The following is a 24,012-nucleotide window of genomic DNA, read 5'->3' as shown; positions in this document are numbered from 1 at the left end:
CGCAGAACATTCAGCATGCTGGATGGTGCTACAAACCAAAGGAACAGTACACTACAGTACAGAACTTATGTACACGACAGAAGAGCGGGACTTGGGTGTGATTGTATGTGATGATCTTAAGGTGGCCAAACAAGTTGAAAAGGTGATGGCGAAAGCTAGAAGGATGCTAGGATGAATAGGAAGAGGTATGGCCAGTAGGAAAAATGAAGTATTGATGCCCCTGTATAAGACTCTGGTGAGACCTCATTTAGAATATTGTGTGCAATTCTGGAGATCACACCTTCAAAAAGATATAAAAAGGATGGAGTCGGTCTAGAGGAAGGCTACTAAAATGGTGTGTGGTCTTCATCATAAGGCGTAAGAGGACAGACTTAAAGATTTCAATATGTATACTTTGGAGGAAAGTCGGGAGAGGGGAGATATGATAGAGACATTTAAATCCAATCTCAAAAAATATAAATAATAATAAAATTAATTTATTTTTATATACCACCATACCAGAAAGTTCTATGCGGTTCACAACAATTGGACATGATACAAACAGTGCAAGTTATTTAGAAAAAATTAAGCCACTTAAAAAGGTATACAATGGAAGGAAATACATACATGCGATATAAAAGAGTGTGGAGAATTTTACAAAGAATAAAAATAAAATTGTAAAAATGTATTTAAGACCCTAGCCTGTTGAATAATTTAGTTTATTTGATTTCTAAAATCAAGATAAGAAGAGGCTTTTAACACAAACTTGGCAAGCCAAATATTTAATTTAGCTGGCTGAAAAGAAAAGGTTCTTTCACAGAAACTTTTATACTGGCAAAATTTTACTGAGGGTACGCAAACAAATGTATTCTTTGAGAACTCTTTTAGGAAATAGCTCAGATTAAAGTGAAGGTTAAGGTAACTCGGTAGCATACCAAATGTAGTTTTATAACAGAAACATGAAAACTTAAACAGTATTCTAGATTCAAATGCCAGCCAATGGAGCTTTTGATAAGAGGGAGTAACATGTTCCCATTTCTGTAGGCCAAAAATAAGGCGGACGGCCGTGTTCTGGACCACCCTCGATTTTCTAATAATTTTCTTGGGAGCGCCTAAATAAATAATGTTACAATAATCGAGAATACTCAGGATAGATGGTTGCACTAACAGACAAAAGGAGACTTCGTCAAAGTACTTTTTAATAGTACAGAGTTTCCAGAGCACTGAAATACTTTTCTTAAACACAAAGTCCGAATGTTTTTCTAATGTAAGATGTTTATCCAAAGTTACTCCCAGTATTTTTAGAGTTTGTTCACTATTATAATCCATCCCATTCACATGTATCATAGTTTCCTTGATTTTATCATTAGGGGCTGCTAAAAAGAATTTAGTCTTTTCTGTATTTAATTTTCATCTGAGAGCAGACATCCAACGTTCAACCTGATTTAGAATGATTGATAGGGAATTTATAAGCTCAGATGTAAGACAAATTAGCGGGATGACAATAATGATGTCATCTGCATAAATAATTTAAGCTTTAGATTCTACAAAAGGTTTCCCAATGAAACAAGATAAATATTGAACAAGGTGAGGGACAAAGGGGAGCTTTGAGGAGCTCCACAAGAATTGTCCCAGCCGTAAGAGAGATTATCATCCTTCAACACCTTGTAAGATCTTTTTCCCAGGAACCCACGGAACCAATTCAGGACAATGCCTGAAATTCCAATGGAGTCTAAACAGTCCAAAAGAATAGAATGATCAATCAAATCAAATGCACTACTCAAGTCAAGTTGCAGAATCATAATACTTGAACCTTGACTAAAAAGTAAGTGCAAATGATCAATCAGTGAAGCTATGACTATTTCCATACTGTAACCTGACTGAAAGCCAGATTGGTTGTCATGAAGAATATTATATTTCTCCAAGTAAGTAGTAAGTTCAGTAGTTACTAACCCTTCCAATATTTTAGTGGCCAAAGGGATATTGGCAATAGGTCTAGAATTAGATGCTACATTAGAGGGTTCTTTAGCATTTTTTATAATTGGTATAATCATAATGTGACCTTGTTTCACTGGGAATTTATTAGCCTAGTGGGGAAGATACCCACTGAAGGACATTTACTAATAGTGGAGAAAAAGCCTCAACTGCATTAAAAAAATGCTTTCAATATCAGATGGCAACCCAGCAGGTTATAAGCCAGTCAAATTCTGTCTCATAGGCAAAAAACTCCACCAAGAACAAAATGCTGTTTTCAAAAATGGGTTAACCACACCATATTTAAATACCTACATGGTGTAAATGTGCATGAGGTGAGTCTCTTTCATTGAAAGTAAGCTCTGGAATGGCAGGGCATAGGTTGAATTTGAGAGGTGATAGGTTAGGAGTAATCTAAGGAAATACTTTTTTTTACATCAAGGGTGGTGGATGTGTGGAATGGTCTCCCAGAGAAGGTGGTGGAGACAAGAGACTGTCTGAATTCAAGAAAGCCTGTGATAAATGTGATCGCTTAGAGAAAGGAAGAGATAATGGTTACTGTGGATGGGCAAACTGGACGGGCCATTTGGCCTTTATCTGCCATCATGCTTCTATGTTTCTTCCACTGTTTTGTAAAAATGGAGGTGGGGGGAATAGAAATATGTATACATAAACTGATCCATAAAGAAGCCAGGGTCTGCATACAATGCAATACCACAGAAACAGTGGTGCATATCCTCTAATACTGTACAAAATATAAAGATAGCAGATATAAATTTGAAACAAGAGAAATAACAAATCATTTTATAAATTAACAAATAAAAATACTCAGTGTAAAGAGCCTGTCTCTGGTAGAATAGACTCCAAATAAGCACCTTCTTGGCACCTAAAATCAAATACTCATTTATGGAAATGCTTTTATAATGAAACAGTGGCTTGCATGTGGTTGTGGATATGATTAATTCTAGCTAGACGACATTTGAGTTGGATTTTTCTATTTTGTCATCTAAGAATCCGATACCACATCTTTCTGTTTATTAGTCAAATAATGATATTGATATCGCATGATGCTGTTTTGCACCATTAAAGAGTATTTTAAAAAGGAGAGATCTATGCTGTTAGTTCTTTATAGTGTATGGAAGTGTGTACCAGACCTTACTGCAGCCTGACTGATGAGCTTGTTCACCTGAAGTTCCATTCAGTAGCAAAATATTTTTCAAGTTCGCAGAGGTTTCAGGGTAGCAGTTGAAGTAAAACCAAGATCAGAAACTTCATAATGCAATGTAGGAAAAACAATTTTTAAAGGCTTTTTTTCACACTTATAGGTATGACATGGACGGATCAGGGGTTCTGAAAGGTGATTCTTTCCTCAAAAAGCTGGGAATTGAGTTTCGAAATGGATCTTCAAACCATATTGACGTTCCAGGTATATATAAAAATGATTAGGGCTTCTGATCTTAGGTATTTCAAAGCTGTGATTTGGGGTATTTATTTTTTCAAGAAATTGGTTGTTTGGAGAGCACTTAAAATTTATGTATATTGTGAAAATAAATTTTAGGCAAAGTTTTTGGTGTATTCTATTTTTCACTTTATTAAAATTACAACATCAGTATATTGTGTGTGTGTGTGTGTCTCTCTCTCTCTCATTCTTTCTCATTCCCTTCTTCATCTGCACCAGTCACTCTCTTCACTCTCCCCTTTTCTCTCCCTCTCAGTACTCTTATAGGGACCTACAGTATGCTGCCGAAAGATAACACAAATAAAAACATAAAATGAAATATCTGGTGTACTGATTTATGCTTTATTTCAGCAACATCCTGCTTGCTTTGCACAGTGTGTAGACACAGCACTATTTGGGCAGAACTAGTGGATAAAAAACAAGGGCAGATTTACCTGACTGGTAGCACCTTCAACTACAAAGCTGCTTTATCAGTTAACTGACCTCCATACATTAAAATTATAGATATCAGGAAGATATTCCATTTGAGTGATAGTGAATTCTACATATGTATGGACTTGGAAAGGATAAGGTTGGAAGTGATTTAGGCTTGTGCCTCTCTAATGTTATGTTGGATACTCTCCCTCACCTTAATATCTTATTCCTTACATCCATAAGTGCTTGCTTTCATTATCATATTCTGACAGGACCACATTTGGAATTAATTCTCTGTAATGGACTCAGGTTTGATCTAGTAATGAATGGGCCTCAAGTGGTAGAGGATAATGGCATGACTGCTGCCTCTTCCTTTCTTTCCTTCCTAGGCTCATGTGGCCTTGTATAGCATGGCTGCAGCTTCCTTTCTCCAAAAATAGCATGGCTACAAAGAGTATCACTTTTTCTGAGGAAGGGCTGTGGCTCACTGGTTGAGCTGCTGCCTCTGCACTCAGAGGTTGTGAGATCAAATCCTGGTGCTGCTCCTTATGACCCTGGGCAAATTGCTTAATCCTCCAATGCCCACTGCTTTGCATGTCAGCTTTGAAATGACAAAAAGGCAATATACAAGTCCCCATTCCCTCTCCCTTTCTGTAGCCCCTCAGTTGATTTTGCTTCAATGATGAAGTCAAATGATGTTATTGGAGTAGGACCAGCTGAGGGGCAATAGAAGGAGGAGATGATATCTCCAGTTGTACTGGCCATGGGAGAGGGAGGTGACAGCCATATTGTGCTAGGTCATATGGGTCCAGGGAATAGGAGGAGTAGATGGTAGTGACCATCATCAGGGCTGTAGCTAGGTATGTGTGGGCAGTGCACAGGGTGCAAGAGAGGCAGGGGCAGCAGAACTGGGTATAGGCTGCAGCACAGAGTGCCTTGCTGTCTCCCTTCTGTCCTCTCCCCCTAGCCCACAGTCTCTCCCTATCCCTTTCCTGCTCCTGGGGTACCCTTTTATTTGAGACTTCCATTTGTGGGTGAGGGATCATGTGCACGGTGCACGGTGGTGCACGGTGCACGGTGGTGCACGGTGGTGCACGGTGGTGCTCTGTGGAGTCTCCTGCTAAGGTGCGTTCCAGGCATTGATGAGTCCCACCCCCTTTAATGCGCACTTCCTCTTCCTGTTGCTGTGTAGCCAGGACTTTGCAGTGCCTGGACGTGCTTGAGTGGAAGGCTCCACAGTGTATTGATGTGCTTGCTGGGCATAGATTTTTGCCTGCAGGTCAGGATTTGGAGAATGAGGAGGGGAAGAGTGAATGAATGGAGATGCTACTTTGTGTGTTGGGATAAGGCAGGAGGAAAGTAGGGAGGCACTCTTTGAAGGGGAGGGTGGTGTCATAGTGTGTGATTGCACAGGGTGTATTTATGGCTTGCTATGGCCCTGGCCTTCTCACTGTCTTCTTTCACTTGGGGTACTGCCTGCAAGGTAATGTCATCAGATTGTGGCAAGAATGTTCTATCAAGGTTTGCAAATTATAACAAAATCAGAAGAACATAAGAATTGCCGCTGCTGGGTCAGACCAGTGATCCATCTGCCCGGCAGTCTGCTCACGCGGTGGCCCCCAGATCAAAGACCAGTGCTCTAAATGAGTCCAGCCTCACCTGCGTATGTCCCAGTTTAGCAGGAACTTGTCCAGCTTAGTCTTGAAACCCTGGAGGGTGTTTTCCCCTACAACAGACTCCGGAAGAGCGTTCCAGCTCTCCATCACTCTCTGGATGAAGAAGAACTTTCTTACGCTTGTACGGAATCTATCACCTTTCAACTTTAGAGAGTGCCCTCTCGTTCTCCCTACTTTGGAGAGTGTGACCAGTCTGTCTTTATCTACTATGTCTATTCCCTTCAGTATTTTAAATGTTTCAATCATGTCTCCTCTCAGTCTCCTCTTTTCAAGGAGAAGAGGCCCAGTTTCTCCAATCTCTCACTGTACAGCAACTCCTCCAGCCCCTTCACCATTTTAGTCGCTCTTCTTGATTATGATTTACCAACATCATAAATTGTAAGAAATGAAATGTACACCTTAAGTTAAACTCTTGGTCTGGCATTAAAAAATGTTTTAAAAATTTCCAACATTTTTTTAAAGGAAAATATTGGATCATAGTTCTTTTTTTTTTTCAGTTCAAAAAAAATTTTTATTGGTTTTTGGAAAACATAAAAAAACTGAAGTACAAAAAGAAGAGCTTCCAAGGAAGCACAGGTTATAAACCGGGTGATGACACCCATCCAGTATATTCAATTACATAATAAGAAGTGGCAATAACAAGATAAATAAACAGTAAACAGTATATCAATCATGTTAGTATGCACATCATAAAAGCCTATAAGAACGAGGAACAAGCTTCGTATGGGATAGTGAAGGGAGTAAATCGAGAGAGATAAGATACAATATAGTCCACGCTAAAACAGTGCACATGTGACTGTATATCGTCAGCAGACAATGACAAAATAGTATGAAATAAAATAAAGAGAAAATAAAGGAAAGATCAAACCAGAATACTATAGGTAAATGATCCGGTTTATGGTCAAGGGTCTAAGTGCTGATGTTTGCCAGAATCGACCAAGTTTTATCAAAAGTCGCTCTAGATTTATGGCGGTCAGCCATATGTCGTTCAAATTTATTGTGGAGGCACATTGAATTCCACCATTGGTTATAATCTAATTTTGTAAAATCTTTCCAATTATGTAAAATAAGTTGAATGGCTAGAATTAATAAAAGGGTAAAAAGGCGGTCATGATACACAGATAGATGGGCAGTGAGTGCCGAGGAACCCAGAATCAAAATATCAAATGAGAAAGGATCAGTGAAAGAGAAAATTTTAGAAATCGTGTGCCAGATCGAATTCCAGAAAATCTGCAAATGGGGGCAATCATAGAGCATATGCCGCAAGGAGCCTTCAGATGCTTTGCAAGACCAGCAAGAGTTAACTGAGGACTTCATTATTTTGGCTGATTTAATAGGAGTCCAGAAGGCTCTATGATAGAGGAAAAGAGCTGTTTGTCTATGAGAGGCTGAATGAAGGGATTTAAATAATCTGGGCCATAACGCCAACCATAATTGCTCGGTAATAGGGGATTGCAACATCGGATCCCATTTAGAGATGGATTCGACGAGGAAAGGATATGATTTTGCCTGCATATACTTGTACCAATTTGAAGATTGACCTTTGGAAGCAGAGAAAAGTTGTATCTTTGAGTGGAGGTCAGGAGTAGTATGCAAGGATGCGGGAGATGAGAACCTCGCAGTAAGACAATGATGCAGCTGAATCCAATTAAAATATTGGGTGGGAGGGATATGGAATTTTGCCATAATGTCCGAGAAGGTAATCCATTTATTCGCGTTGATAAGATGCGCAATAGTACAGAGACCTTGCTGTTGCCAAGATTTCCAAAGTACCACGGAATTGTCAATTTTAAGTTTGGGATTATGCCAAATAGGTGCCGCTAATGAATCAGCTAATTTGTTCTCTGAGATGGAGTCAATATGGTTAAGTGTTTGCCAAGTACTATGTAAAATCGGATTGCGTTTGGCCTCTGAAGGCAGAGGAATGGCAGGTGCATGTTGCATGATGTACGGATCGAGTAAAGAATGCTCTAAGGATAACCACGTGGGCGGAGTGCTTATGAGGAAAAGATTAGACCATAGGGAGCCTTGAGATAATAGAAAAGCATAATGGTATTCCCGAAAGCTAGGGAAGTTGACACCTCCCTGGTCCCGAGGACACTTTAATTTACGCAAGGCAATCCGGGGCTGTTTGTTGTGCCACAAGAAGGAAGAAAGGAGACGCTCAATACGAGAATAGACGGAGGGAGAAAAAAGACATGGAAGCATACTGAGAACATAATTTATTTTGGGAGTTATCATCATTCGTATTGTAGAAAGTCTGCCCCACCAGGAGAGGTTGAGGGGGGACCATTTGGAAGTACAAGTGTGAATGATAGAGAAGATGAAATCAGAATTAAGTTTCAATGTGGATTCGAGAGTAGGACCAAAGAATAAACCAAGGTATTTAATTTTGGTAGGGGACCATATGAAGCCAGAGTTAATTGCATCAGTTTGGACATCGATGCAATTTAGCGGAAGTATTTCTGATTTAGTTATGTTTAGCTTATAGCCAGATATGGCTGAGTACTGTCTAATTTGTTCAAGAACAGGAGAAAGAGAGTCCGGGGTGATGTAGAGCAGGATATCATCTGCATAGGCCGAGAGTTTAACTGAAAATTGGTCAGACTGGAAGCCATTAATTCTATGGTCGTGTCTGATAGCCGCTAATAACGGCTCCAGAGCGAGATTAAAAAGTAATGGGGATAGGGGACATCCTTGTCTGGTGCCACGGGATGGATAGAAAGGTTGCGAGGTACGGCCATTAATCATAATCCGAGTCGTCGGGTGGGAATATAGAACTTTGATCATATCAATAAAAGGATCTGGGAATCCATACCAACGGAGAATATGAAAAAGAAAATGCCATTCTAGGCGATCAAAGGCCTTTTCAGCATCGAGGGCCATAATCAAGAGTCTGTCTGGATGAGATGTAGTGTGGTGGATGATATGTGACAAAAGGCGGGTATTATTGGAGGAGTATCGGTTATGGATAAAGCCAGATTGATCAGGGGAGATAAGAGATGGAAGAACAGATTGGAGCCGGGTAGCAAGAATTTTAGCAAAGATTTTAGCATCCACATTAATTAGAGAGATAGGTCTATAGTTTTTGACATCTTGGGGGTCTTTGCCGGGTTTGGGAAACACAATAAGGGTAGCCTCTGTAAAGGAGCCTGAAGAATCGCCCTGATTGCAGAGAAACTGAAAGAAAGATAGCAAATGTGGAAGCAGAGTAGGAAGAAAGGCCTTGTAAAACTCAACAGTAATGCCATCGGGGCCTGGTGATTTATTCGAATTTAGAGAGTTAATGGCGTCCTGGAGTTCCTGAGCAGAGAAGGAAGAGGAGAGAGGAGACGTCTCGGTAGGTAAGAGTGAAGGATGGGGAAAAGATAAAAATGAGGTAAGCTGAGGAATAGAGGGGGAGGTTTCTGATGAATATAGTTGTTGATAAAAATCATGGAAGGCAGAAGAGATGGAGGAATAGTCTGTAGATAACTGCCCAGATACATCTTTAATAGAAGATATGGTAATCTTATCTTGAGATTTTTTCAGATAGTTTGCAAGTAGATGACCCGGTTTATTATTGTCGGCGTAATATGTGGATGCTTGAACAAAAACAGAGTTGGCAGCAGAGGAGCTTAAAAGAGAGTTGTATTGCAATTTAAGATTGCGAAGATCAGTTAGAGCTTGTATATTAGATGTATCAGAGATATGGATGGACTCAGCCAAACGAATGCGGGATTCCAGATCCCGTTGTGCAGTTTTCTGAGAAGAATGAAGTTTGGCTGAGAATTGAATAATAGTGCCACGAATAAATGCCTTAAAGGCGTCCCAGGTAACAATCCAATTAGTATGTGTGGGAATGTTGAATTTGAAAAATTCTTCAATGGCAGCACTAATGCAATCCGAAAAATGGTCCTCAGCAAGGAGTGAAGAATTAAACCGCCATTGCTTACTGCGAGGTTCTAGGGAGAAATGTGTGCAATTTATTGTAATGGCAGCATGATCTGAAACAGTTATGGAGTGAATGTCAGATGAAAGAATGTGTGTTAAGATAGATGTGCTGACAAGGAAATAATCAATCCTGGAGTATGTGGCATGGGGGGCAGAAAAGAATGTAAATTGTTCATCATCCCTATGGTGGATTCTCCAAGGATCTGTTAGTTGTAACTGAGTCATAATATCATGCAATGCATACCATGATTTTGATTTTTTATAGGGGGCGTGCGATTTCCAGTCCCTACTAGGGTCCAAAATGAGGTTAAAACCCCCCCCTATTATTACGGGAGTATCTGGATCCTGCAATATATGGTTGGCGATATTATGAAAGAAATCTGGCGAATCAATATTAGGTGCATAGATGTTAATGATTCGCAATGCATGATTGGAAATAGAAAGCTTAGCACTTACCCATCTACCATGTGTATCATGAGAGCTAAAAAGTGTGGAAATGGAGGGATGTTGTCTCACCAGAGTAATGACACCATTCTTACCATCCTCAGCAGGGGAGAAAAGGGGAGGAAGAAAACCACGTTTGGTAAACTTGGCAGAGTCAGCAGAATTAAGATGAGTTTCCTGTAGCAGAATAACATCAGATTTAATATCATCCAAATATGACATTAACTTCCGTTGTTTTATTACATTATTAAGACCCTTGACATTCAAAGATGTTATTGATAATGACATTTGAAGATAATAAAAAGAATCTGATAATTGTCTGCATATAAAATATAAGGAATGAAATACCCATCAGAAACTGCATACATATCTGTAGTAAATAGAACAGGAGTGATAAATATCAGTGAAATACCAATAAAGAGAGAAAGAAGTAAAGAGCAATAAAATATACTGGAAAAGGTGAGAAAGCCCCCTGCTAAATAGAAGCAGGCCATAAAATATGGGTGGGCTGAGAAGCCAAAGCCAAGGCCCAGGCCGAAGGACAGCACACACCAGCAAACCTATTGACAAAGACTGTGAAAACAGGAGCTCTTGCTGCAGGAAAACAAAAACAGGATATCAGCAAGTTCAAGCAGTAAAACCTTGAGTAAACAACTGACCTATTAGGCTAATTGAAAGATAACCAGTCATAACAATCCAGGTAGCAAAAACAGTTGAAGCAGAACTAACAGGGCTGAACAGATACAGGAGCACGCTGTGAGTGAAAACAAGGTGTCAGAGTGACCGAGGAGAAAGCAGAAGGCAGCCGCACACAGTGAGAGGCTAGAGAGAGAGAGCCGAAACAGATGCAGGCAGCATTAAATCTAATGGTGCCGAGGCCCAAGGCGGGAAAGGAAACAAACAGAGAGCACATTGTCAGCTCGTGGTGCAGAGGAGTGCAGTAGAGGTAAGGAGAGTAGGCAGACATTGTGCAAAAAGAAAAAAAACTTGAGCCATAATTACAAAAGGAAGTAATGCATCGTGGTGAGGAAAATTCCGGTGCTCTGAAGTAGAGAGTCACTCTTTAAAGCACAGCCATGCTTCTGTTAGCAGAGCAGGGCAGATCAGACTCACACATTGTCAATCGGGGTGGGCGAAGTTTCTTCTATGTAGGTGGCCAAGAGCTCCGGATCGGTGAAGTCTTTTGTTTGGTTTAAATATGTCACCCGCATCCGCGCCGGATAAAAGAGGCCAAAGCGGGCGCCCATCTTCTTTAGCTGGGGACGGAATGCTAGGAGTTGCTGCCGGGTTTTGACTGTGTTCTTATGAAGATCCGGGAGAATAAGAATCCGGTTACCCTCATAAGTAATGGGAGCCATAGATCTTGCTTTTTGTTGTATAGCAATAACTTGAGGGTATCTCAGGATTTTCATCACGATGGGTCGCGGTCGACGGTCGCGTGGGAGCCTGGAAGATGGCGACCGGTGGGCTCGCTCAATCTCAAAGTCGTGGGTGAATGAAAGATCCAGCAGTTTGGGGATGAACGCTTCGAGGAAGGTGACCATATTGTTTCCTTCCTGCCCTTCCGGGACCCCCAAAAGACGCAAATTGTTCCGGCGAGAACGATTACTCGCGTCTTCCATATCTTTCTCCAGGGCCAGCGTGCGTTTCACATGGCCCTGAAGTGCTTTAACATTAGCCTCCGTAGTTGCCGATTTGATTTCTAAATCAGCCAATTTGGATTTAAATGAAGACAAATCAGTGTGAATCACTGCCAGATCTTCTTTAAGCTCCGATATTGCATCTTTGGTGTCTGTCATAAGTTCTTGAACTGTTTTAATTGCTTCCCACAAGTCAGACATGGAGGGAGATGCAGCAGTATCAGAAGTCTCTGAATTGGAGTTTTTCGCCGGAGAAGGTGGGTCTGGCTTGTGTCTCTTGCCCTTAGTAGTTGAAGCCATAGTTCATACAGCTGAAGGTGGTAATTAGAGGGGTGAAAAACGAAAATATTGCAGCAAAAGAGCAAAAAGTAAAGAAAGGTTGCTGGAGCTAGTTGTTCAAGCGACCATCCCAGTCGGGCTCAACAGCACCCCCCATAGTTCTGATAAATCTAACCATAGGTGAACAATAGCTGAAGTCCTCCCACCTTATTTCTGGGTATACAGATAGTATCAACTTAGCTCTGTTACTATGAATTTTTGCCTCTTTGGTAAGATTTAATTCATATTCTTTTTTAGCTTTCTTTATCAATGCTTTGCATCTAACTTGCCAATGCTTATGTCTCTTAATTTGGATCCTTTTTCCATTCTTTAAAGGATTTTTTTGTTTGTTCTAATATCCTTTTTTACTTCAGCTTTTAACCATGCTGGTTCTCATTTTCTGTTTTTCCCAGCTTTCTTAATACATGGAATACATCTCGTTAGGGCTTCCACAAAAGTATATTTAAATAACATCCTCGCCTGGTTTACAGTCCTAATGTTTGCCACTGATCCTCTCTGCAGCTTTTGATATCGTCCACCATGATATTCTAATTTATCAACTTTCTGAGATAGGCATCGACTCCACAGTTTTAGAGTGGTTCTCGAACTTCTTACGTTCCCGCTCCTACACTGTTAACACAAAAGGCACCACGTCCGCTCCTTGGAAACCGACTTGTGGAGTCCCACAGGGATCACCTCTATCCCCTATTCTCTTCAACATCTACATGTCTTCCCTGAAAATCTTCCATCTATCTTCCCTTGAAACAATCTATACTTATGCTGACGACATCCTTGTCCTTCTCGAGACAGACTCGAACCTTACCAACCTCCCTGAGAACATAACAGCCTGCATAATGAAACTACAATCCTGGTCCCTCTCTGTTCAAATGAAACTGAACGAGTCCAAAATGAAACTTCTCTGGCTTGGTCCTAAATTAGAACAGCTGCCCACCCTCTTCGCACTGCCCTCTGGCACCACGCTGCAGCTTGAGTTCTCAAGCAAAGTTCTAGGCATCATCATCGACTCTTCTCTGTCCTTCAACGACCATCTCAACTCCCTGGTAAAATCATGCTTTTTCAGCCTCCACATGCTGAGGAAAGTAAGATCCTGCTTCCGCCAACAACATTTTGTGTCCTTGTTTAATACATCATCCTTTCCAAACTAGATTACTGTAATTCCATCTACCTAAGTTTAACTAAAAAGAGTCTTCAAAGACTTCAACTAATTCAGAACACTGCAGCCAAGTTGATCTTTGCAAAACGTAAATTTGACCATGTTTCTCCACTTTTGTCCAAACTCCACTGGCTCCCAATAATCACCAGGGTTCATTTTAAATGTTCCTGTTTAGCTTTTAAAATTCTACACGGCATCCTCCCTCCCCTAATCCCTCTATCTTAGAACTCCCCGAATCCCAACAACACCAGGCCCACCCAAAAACTTAAACTATCCTTCCCCTCACTAAAAGGCATCCTCCTTGCGGGAAAATTGGGAAAATCTCTCTTCTTCAGAATCACAGGGCTTTGGAATAACCTTACTACCCCATTGCGGAATCAGGTCTCCTTTCAACTATTCTGTAAGCACCTGAAAACTAGGCTTTTCACAACCACCAAACTCAATGTGTTATATTTTCCTTTATTAAGCTCTTGTAAACCGTGCCGAGCTCTATATTCATGGAGAGGATGCGGTTTATAAACCTAAGGTTTAGTTTAGTTTAGTTTTAGCTTCTTTTTAACCATTTTCCTCATTTTATCGTAGTTTGAAAATGTAAAGGTAATAATAATAATAATAATAATAATAATTTTATTCTTATATACCGTCAAACCAAAAAGGTTCTAGGCGGTTCACAACAAGTAAAACTAATACATACAATGCAAATAAAATACATCAAATTATTAAATGAAAAAACTATAGAGAATTAATACCGAATGCTTTAAGATACCAACCTATCAAATAGTTGTGTCTAACAATTTTCTAAAATAAAAATAAAAAGAGACCTCTAACATAATTTTTCCAAGCCATACATTCAGTTTGGCGGCCTGAAATGAGAGGGTTCTCTCAAGGAACTTCTTATAACAGAATTTTGTGGAGGGATATGTAAACAAATGCACTCTATGTATACTCTTATTAGAGTGGCTCAAAGAGAAATGAGAAACAAGATAACCTGGAGACATAACGAAAATTGATTTGTAACAAATGCATGAAAATTTAAACAAAATTCTAGACTCTATCGGCAGCCAATAGAGTTTCTGATAAAAGGGAGTAATATTCTCCCATTTTTTTAAAACCAAAAATGAGTTGAACTGTATAAAGTCTAATGTACCACAGACAGCGCTTGAAAACAAATTCTTTGCAATATTGGGAGCCAGTGTAATTGTTTTAATACTGGACTAATGTGGGCTCTCCTAGATATTCCTTCAATCAACCCTGCTGTTGAATTCATTAGTTGTAATTCTTTACATTTGACTTTAAATAATCCCAAATAACAATGCCTGTGCCACTGACCGAAAGTCATATGTGTTCATAGTTTCAAGTTTTTTTATTTTTTATATATCGTCTATAAAAATACATGTGTAGACAGTGAACATTATTAAAAAATTATAGAAAACAATTAAAATAAGTAAATAAAAACAATAATTTATCAAATATTATTTAAAAATATATTGGACAAATTAAAATTAACATACATGAAATGGAAGGAAAGTAAGGGAGGGAGAGGTTGTTTAAAATACATCATAGTAAAATTAATAAAAAAGGATGGTAAGTGAGGAATGGTAAGAACATTAGGAAGGGGGATCACTTCAGAAGAAGTGTTAGCAGTTACAAAGCTACATATGAATCAGGGAGTTAAAAGGTGGAGGCTGATGCTAAGGAGTAAAAGCATCTTTAAAGAGGAAGGTTTAAAGTTTGGTTTAAAATTTTCCGAGGGAGTTCTCCAATCGAATGGCTAGTGGGAGGGCATTCCACAAAGAGGGGGCAGTAACTGAGAGATGGATTTGCGAGTGGTGTCGTGAAATAATTCCCGTATTGAGGATATAGAGAGTAAATTTTGATTATTTGATCGGAGGACCCTATGGGATCAAAAGTTTGTCTATGAATGCCGGTTTATTAGAGTTTTTTGTTTTGAAAGTGAGGAGAAGCATTTTATAGGAAAGACGATGAAAAACGGGTAGCCAATGTGCTTTACGGAGGAGAGGGATGACATGGTCAAATTTTTTTGCGTGATAAATTTAACAGCAGTGTTTTGCAATAATTGTAAACGGTGGATCTCTTTCTGTGTTATGCCTTGATAGAGGGCATTACAATAATCAAGGGTTGAAATTACTAGGGAGTGAATCAAGATATTAATGGAAGAGTGATCAAGAAAAGAGGAAATAGAACGGATGAGCCTAAGCTTATGAAAACATTTCTGCATAACTGCACTAACTTGTTGATGAAAGGTAAGATCCCTGTCTAGAATGACTCCAAGAAGTTTAACTTTGGTATCCATTTGAATTGGAGAGGAGTCAATACTGATGGGTAGACATAAATGGTCATCTGGGGAAAGTGAGAAAAGAACACTAGTAGTTTTAAGAATGTTCAGTGATAATTTATTATGCTGTAGCTGTGAATACCCTCCCTGTACAACCCTGAGGACCTGTTTTCCCATTGAAAGTGCATAGTCTAAACAGACACCTAGAATTACCATCTCTCTTTTAACTTGTAATTGCATACCTTGAACCAGAAATTCAGTTGAAAGGCCCAGGGCATCCTTTGACATGAAAAACATGTTCAAAAATTACATAGACTAAAAGTTGTGTGAAAAAGCCAATGTGAGACCATTGCACAATCCTTAAAAGTTACCCCATAGGGACCTATGTACTACAGACACATAGAAGATAATTTTATAGAAACACAAAATTATAGCAGACAAAAGCAATATGGCCTATCCAGTCTTCCCATCCATATCAACTACTATCCCTTCCTCCCCCTTAGAGATCCTGTGTATTTCTCATATGCTCTCTGAATGGCCCGTGCTGCTCCCAACGCTCATTGGAACTCAATGAGCGTTGGGAGCAGCACAGGCCATTCTACATAGCTCCCCATGCTAAAACCACTAGCGCAGTTTAGTAGAAGAGGGGGAAAGTCTTCCTTTCCACTATGTCCACAAACAGATCTTTTCGTTCATCCATCACCTTTTCCATGAAGAAGTATTTCTTCAGGATATTCCTGTCCTCTTTCATCTTCGTCCTCTGCACCCTTGTTCCAAAGCTTCCTTTGAATTGAAAGAGACTTGCCTCCAGTGTATTAATGACATAGAAACATGATGGCAAATAAAAGCTAAATAGCCCATCTAGTCTGCCCATCCACAGTAACAATTAACTCTTTTTCTCTCTCCGAGAGATCCCACGTGCCTATCCCAGGCCCTCATTAATTCAGACACAGTCTCTGTCTCCACCACATCTTCTGGGAAAATGTTTCATGCATCTACCACCTTTTCCAAAAAAAGTATTTCCTCAGATTACTCCGAAGCCTATCACCTCTTAACTTCATCCTATGTCCTCTCATTGCAGTTTCCTTTCAAATGAAAGAGACTCGACTCATGCACATTTATATTACAGAGGTATTTAAATGTCTCTATCATATCTTTCCTGTCCCACCTTTCCTCCAAAGTCTACAGATTGAGATCTTTAAGTCTGTCCCCATACGCCTTATGACGAAGACCACGGACCATTTTAGTAGCTTTCCTTTGGACCGACTCCATTCTTTTTATATCTTTTTGAAGGTGCGGCCTCCAGAATTGTACGCAATATTTGAAATGAGGTCTCACCAGAGTCTTATACAGAGGCATCAATACCTCCTTTTTCCTACTGACCATACCTCTCCCTATGCAATCTAGGATCCTTCTAGCTTTCACTGTCACCTTTTCAACCTGTTGTCCACCTTAAGATCATCACATACAATCACAGCCAAGTCCCGCTCTTCCGTCATGCACATAAGTTCTCCACCCCCTAAACTGTACCATTCCCTCTGGTTTTTGTAGCCCAAATACATGGCCTTGCATTTCTTAGAATTAAATTTTAGCTGCCAAATTTCAGACCATTCCTCTAGCTTTGCCAGGTCTTTCTTCATGTTATTCACACCATCCAGCGTGTCTACTCAAAGAGGCAAATCTTACCCGACAACCCTTCAGCAATATCATTTATCAAAATGTTAAAAAGAACAGACCCAAGAACAGAACCTTGAGGCACACCACTGGTAACATCCTTTTCCTCAGAGCGATCTCCTTTGATCACTACTAGAGAATGACACGGTGACTGTTTACCCGCGGCCACCGCATTTAAGCCGCGGGTCACCGCCGAAAACGGGGAAGAAAACTAGCAGTCGCTGCGGTGACGGGGACAAGGCCATTCACCGACCGCGGAAACGGTGAACAGGTTTGTCCCCGCGGGCCAATGTACCCCCTTCTAGGAACCGCTATTTACCTGTGTTTCACCGTGCTCCTCATTTGTCAGATCAACCCCTCCCGACAATCGCAGCAGAAGGGTACCCAACCCCTCCTGCCGGTCCTCCCAATGGCCTCCCCTAAGATCGCCGGCAGGAGGGTACCCAACCCCTCCTGCTGGACCCCCCCCCCAACGAACCCTCCCACCCCGGAACCCCCTTAGTCTTACTTTCCAAGTTGGACCGGACAGCTCCTCGCTCGTCTGGCCAGCAGGCCTGCCTCCGTCCAAATGAGGCGGGCCCGCCCTCCCCTCCCCTGCCTAACCCACAGGATCCTAGGGCCTGATTGGCCCAAGCACCTAAGGCCCCTCCTATAGCGGGAGTGGCTTTAGGTGCCTAGACCAATCAGGCCCTAGGATCCTGTGGGTTGGGCAGGGTAGGGGCGGGCCCGCCTCATTTGGACGGAGGCAAGCCTGCTGGCCATACGTGTGAGGAGCCGTCCGGTCCAACTTGGAAAGTAAGACTAAGGGGGTTCCGGGGTGGGAGGGTTCGTTGGGGGGGGGGGTCCAGCAGGAGGGGTTGGGTACCCTCCTGCCGGCGATCTTAGGGGAGGCCATTGGGAGGACCGGCAGGAGGGGTTGGGTACCCTTCTGCTGCGATTGTCGGGAGGGCCGTTGGGGGGGTCTACAGGAGGGGTTGGGTGCCCTCCTGCCGTGATCGCTGGGGGGAGGGGAGACTTGCAGCACTGCTTATACAGCGACTCTGGCTGTGAGGAACTACAGTAAGGCCAGTGTTGAACAGACTTCTATGGTCTTTGTTCCATGTGTGGTAAGACAGATTAGGATGTGTTAGATAGGGCTTCAACAGCAATTTCAGTAGTTGGAACATTAGAACAAAGTCAGGCAGATTTCTACAGTGTGTGTCTCATGTATGGCAAGACAGATTAGAATATGCTTCAATGGCAACTCCAGTAGTTGAGACTTAAAGAGAACACCAAGCAGACTTCTACGCTCTGTGTCCCTTCATGGGTTCTAATTTTGGCCATTGGGGTTCCTTGGAATAATTGTACCTAAAGGGAGGCCCTACATTCTTTGGGCTAAAGTACTTTCGGAAACCCTTTTGGCCCAAATGAGGTGTATGGGATGGGAGCTTGGGGGTTTGAAGGAGCTCAGTAAGATCTCTAGTAAAGAGGTGGGACTTTGTAAGCATTTAAAGTACATGTCGTGTTTGTTTTTGCATTGCTAGCCCCAGGGGTGGTGGAAGATTAGTGATTGAAAAACTGTATGAAAAATAACTATTTTAAATTTAGTGATCAAAATGTGTCAGTTTTGAGAATTTATATTAATTAATTTTTTCTCTGCGTGTTTTGTTTTTGTATAGTTATTAACTAATATTTAACTAAGTTTTAAAGTTTTAAAGAATGTTTCCTTTATACGTAAATAAAGAAAAGTGAATGGGATTGCAGTGGCGGTGACGGGGCGGTGAATGGGGTGGCAGTGGCGGTGACGGGGCGGTGAAGAGGATGGTGAGACGGGGACGGGGCGGTGACGGGGATGGTGAGACGGGGATGGGGTGGTGACGGGGATGGTGAGATGGGGACGGGGCGGTGACGGGGACCAATTTTTTCACCGTGTCATTCTCTAATCACTACCCTTTGTCATCTTCCACTCAACCAGTTCCTGACCAAGCCCGTCACTTTGGGACCCATCCCAAGGGCACTCAGTTTATTTCTTAGACATCTGTGTGGAACACTGTCAAAGGCTTTGCTAAAATCTAAATACACCACAACTAGCACACATCCTCTATCCAATTCTCTGGTCACCCAGTCAAAGAAATTGATCAGATTTGCCAGACAAGACCTACTTCTAGTGAATCCACAGGATTCCAAAAACTTGACCATTCTCTGTTTTAAAAGCGTTTCCATTAATTTGCTTACCACAGAAGTCAAATTTACCGGCCTGTAATTCCCTACTTCTTCCTTACTTCCACTTTTGTGGAGAGGGATCACATCCGCCCTTCTCCAGTCCTCCGGTACCACTCTCGACTCTAGAGTCTCATTGAAAAGATTAGTCAGCCCCCTCGGATGTACACCATCCGGCTCCATTGCTTTGCCTACCTTTATTTTAGCTAGCTCCTCACGGACACAACCCTCTGAAAATCGATCAGGGTCTTTTACTTCTCCATCCCTATTCACATTTGTCTTCTGCAGTCCCGCTCTCGGTGCTTCAGCCGTGAACACAGAACAGAAATATTTGTTAAGCATTTTGGCCTTTTCTTTATCAGCTTCTACATATTCCTCCCCTTCACCTTTAAGTCTCACAATGCCACTTTTGCACTTCTTCCTATCACTAATATATCTAAAAAATGTCTTGTCTCCCTGTTTTACCGTGTCCTGTATTTTGTCTTCCATTTGCATCATTGCTTTCCTGAGATGTATCTCCCCTTTCCTGCCTTTCTTCCAAAGTATACATAATGAGATGTTTAAGGCTGTTCCCCTTCGCTTTATGACAGTCTTTTTATTCATGACCAGTGCATATGTCTGTGACTTCAATCATAAGAACTTAAGAACATAAGCGTTGCCTCTGCCGGGTCAGACCAGGGGTCCATCGTGCCCGGCAGTCCGCTCCCGCGGCGGCCCCCCAGGTCCATGACCTGAAAGTGTTCCCTACCTAACCTAAAATATCCATACCCTATTCGCTCAATGTCCTGTAAGGTAAACCTCTATCTGTACCCTGTTATTCCCTTTGCTTCCAGGAAATCATCCAGTCCCTTTTTGAACCCCAGAATTGTACTCTGTCCTATCACCTCTCCAGGAAGAGCGTTCCAGGTGTCCACCACCCTCTGAGTGAAGAAGAACCTCCTTGCATTCGTTATGAATCTGTCTCCTCTCAGTTTTTCTGAATGGCCTCTTGTTTTAGTTGTCCCTGCTAGTCTAAAGAATCTGTCCCTCTCCACCTTCTCTATGCCTTTCATGATTTTATAAGTTTCTATCATGTCCCCTCTCAGTCTCCGCTTCTCCAGGGTAAAGAGCCCCAGCCTGTCCAACCGTTCGGCATATGAAAGGTTCTCCATACCCTTTATCATCCTCGTTGCCCTCCTCTGGACCCTCTCGAGTATTGCCATGTCCTTCTTGAGGTATGGCGACCAGTATTGGACGCAGTATTCCAGATGTGGGCGCACCATTGCTCGATACAGTGGCAGGATAACTTCTTTTGTTCTGGTAGTGATACCTTTTTTGATAATGCCCAACATTCTGTTCGCTTTTTTTGAGGCCGCTGCACATTGTGCCGCCTGCTTCATTGTGTTATCCACCAATACCCCCAGATCTTTTTCTTGGCTGCTTCCCCCGAGTACCCTCCCTCCCATCGTATAGCTGTACATGGAATTCCCCTTCCCTATGTGCAATACCTTACATTTCTCCACATTGAAGCTCATCTGCCATTTTTTTGCCCACTCACTCAGTTTGTTCAGGTCGCTCTGCAGTTCTTTGCATTCCTCAACAGTTCTGGCCCTGCTGGAGAGTTTTGTGTCATCCGCGAACTTGATAACTTCGCACTTTGTCCCCGTTTCTAGATCATTAATAAATATATTGAACAGCAATGGTCCCAGCACTGACCCTTGCGGAACACCACTTGTGACCCCTATCCAGTCAGAGTAGTGCCCCTTTACTCCTACCCTCTGTTTCCTGTCCGCCAGCCAATTTTTGATCCATCTGTACACGTTCCCTTCCACCCCGTGACTCCACAGTTTCTTCAGTAAGCGTTCATGGGGCACCTTGTCGAAGGCTTTTTGGAAATCTAGATATATAATGTCTACTGGGTCACCTTGGTCCAATTGCTTACTTATCCCCTCAAAGAAATGCAGTAGATTTGTTTGGCATGATCGGCCTTTACAGAAACCATGCTGGCTTGATCTCATCAGATTATTTTTTTCTATATGCTCATTGATACCTTCCCTGATCATTGATTCGACCATCTTCCCCGGAACAGAGGTTAAGCTCACCGGTCTGTAGTTTCCCGGGTCGCCTCTCGATCCTTTTTTGAAGATCGGTGTAACATTCGCTATCTTCCAGTCCTCCGGGATTACCCCTGTTCTCAAGGACAGGTTGCAAATATGCTGCAGTAACTCTGCTGTTTCATCTCTGAGCTCTTTTAGTATTCTCGGGTGGATCCCTTCTGGGCCCGGAGCTTTGTCCGTTCTTAATCTATCTATCTGCCTGAGAACGTCTTCGAGGCTTACCTCCATGCATGATAATTTCCCCTCTTGGTCTCCCCTGAAAATTTTTTCCGGTTCTGGCACACTGGATGTGTCCTCTATTGTAAAGACCGACGAGAAGAACTTGTTTAGCCTACCAGCCACCTCTTTTTCCTCTTTCACCACTCCCTTCCGGTCACCCTCATCCAGGGGCCCCACCTCCTCCCTCGCTGGCTGTTTCCCTTTCACATATCGGAAAAATGGTTTGAAATTTCTTGCTTCCTTTGCTAGTCTCTCCTCATACTCTTTCTTGGCTTTCCTGACTACTCGGTGACCTTCTTTTTGTTGCTTCCTGTGCTCTCTCCAGTTTCCTTCAGTTTTGTCCTTTTTCCACTTCCGAAATGATTTTTTCTTGTCTCCTATCACTTTCTTTACTTCACTGGTTATCCATGCAGGGTCCTTTGTCTGATTCTTCTTGGAACCTTTCCTAAATCTTGGTATATATAGGTTTTGTGCCTTGTTTACTGTGTCCTTGAATAGGGACCAGGCTTGCTCCACAGTCTGAGTTTCCCTGGAGCTGTTTTTGAGCTTCTTTCTCACCATTTGTCTCATGGCATCATAGTTCCCTTTCTTGAAGTTAAATGATGTTGCCTTGGTTCTCTTTCCCATAGGTAGTCCTACTTGCACTTTGAACTGAATCATGTTGTGGTCACTGGTTCCTAGTGGTCCTATGATCTCCACATCCTTCGCGGGGCCTTTCAGCCCATTGAGGATCAGATCCAGAGTCGCTGATCCTCTCGTTGGTGCCTCGACTAGTTGTTCCATGAAGCAGTCCTGGACTGCTTCCAGGAACTCCGTTTCCCTTGCACATTTTGAATTTCCAAGACACCAGTCTATCCCAGGATAGTTGAAATCTCCCATAACTATGGTGTTTGGGTTCTTGCATTCCCTTCTCAGCTCGGCTACCATTTCTGTATCTTCAGCTTCAGTTTGCCCAGGTGGACGGTAGAACAGTCCCATCTTTATCTCGGATCCGTTGCTTCCTGGTACTTTGATCCACAATGACTCCAGTTGGGCATTTGTCTCTGCTGTGTCCACAGTGGTTGAGTGGATGGTATCCCTTATGTATAGTGCTATTCCTCCCCCCTTCTGGTACGTCCTGTCTTTTCGGTAGAGTTTGTATCCTGGCAGTACTATGTCCCATTTGTTTTCCTCGTTCCACCATGTTTCCGTGATCCCTATGATGTCTAGTTTCTCCTTATTGGCCATGACTTCTAGTTCCCCCATTTTGTTCTTCAGGCTCCTTGCATTTGTATACATGCAGTTCAAGTCTTGGCATTTTCCCTTCCTTTCTATTTTACCTTGCATTTCATGCTTCATTCTGTCCCCTTCCTGGCCTGTCAACTCCTGAGTATTGTCTCTTTTGTCCTCCCTTTGTGGTAGATTCCTATTGTCTTCCCCTTGTGGCGTGTTCCTATTGTCCTCCTCTTGTTCTTTCTCATCGTCCAATCCCGTTTTGACTTCCCCTTCCAGTATGTTCATCCTTTCCCCCTCTCGCTTCATCTGACTCCCTTGTTTGCTCATAGTCTGTTGCTTACCACTTGTGTCTTCCCCAGAATCTTTCCCCTCAGTACCCTCACTGGGTACTGTTTCCCGAACCATCGATACCAGGTCGACTGTCGGCTTTCCCCTTCTGCTTAGTTTAAAGCTTGCTCTATCGCTCTTCTGACGTTATTTGCTAATTGTCTAGTTCCCGCCTTGCTCAGGTGTAGACCATCCTTCTTGTAAAGCTTGTTCTTTCCCCAGAACGTTGTCCAGTTCCTCACGAAGAGAAATCCCTCTTCCTCACACCATTTTCTCATCCATGCGTTAATTGATTGTAGCTCTGTCTGCCTCTTCGTTTCTGCCCTCGGTACTGGCAGGATCTCTGAGAAGGCTATCCTCTGGGTCCTCAACTTCAGTTTCCTTCCTAAGATCTTGAATTGTTCAGTCAGTGCATTCCTGCTGTATTCCCTCCTGGTGACATCGTTTGTCCCGACGTGGACTATCACTGCTGTCTCTTCCGTCTCTGCTCCTTCCAGGATTCTCTCAATCTTGTCAACGATGTCCTTTGTTCTTGCTCCTGGGAGACAGGTCACTAGCCGATCCTCTCTCCCTCCTGCTATGTGACTGTCAACGTGCCTCAGGATTGAGTCTCCCACCAGGATTGCAGATTTCCCTTCTTTCAGCCTCCGTGTCGGTCGCAGGTCTGTGTCCTTGGTGTTCTTTGTTTCTTCCAGCAAGGTTCCTCCGTGGGTTTCCTCTACCTTGGTGTCAGATGTTTCTTGTCCTCTGCTCTGTGTGTCTTCCTCATTTCCGTGCTCCTGTTCTTCCGCTCTCCTGTAGGCATCCTCGATGAACCTCTCGAGCTCCCTGACTTGTTCCTTGATGCACTCCTCTCGCATGGGGTCTTCGGCTGTCTGGAAGGGGGCTTCGGAGATGTAGAGTCCCTCCAGCTCCTGGATCCTGAGCTTCAGTCGACTGACTTCGCTCTTCAAGCTTTCCAGTTCCTGGCATCGT

General features: G+C 42.4%; 1 protein-coding gene across 1 annotated transcript in view; it reads left to right on the top strand.

The window, feature by feature from the left end:
• The window catches only part of LOC117359952 (EF-hand calcium-binding domain-containing protein 6-like), a 177,208-nt gene that overhangs the window by 53,588 nt on the left and 99,608 nt on the right, over positions 1 to 24,012 (top strand). The window contains exon 9 of the mRNA XM_033943447.1: positions 3,279 to 3,379. Within this exon, the coding sequence (XP_033799338.1) occupies positions 3,279 to 3,379 (101 nt within the window). The remainder of the gene's footprint in view (positions 1 to 3,278; positions 3,380 to 24,012) is intronic.

This window comes from Geotrypetes seraphini, chromosome 1 (assembly GCF_902459505.1).
Source record: "Geotrypetes seraphini chromosome 1, aGeoSer1.1, whole genome shotgun sequence".
Lineage (NCBI taxonomy): Eukaryota > Metazoa > Chordata > Amphibia > Gymnophiona > Dermophiidae > Geotrypetes > Geotrypetes seraphini.
This window is presented reverse-complemented; position numbering and strand designations above follow the sequence as displayed.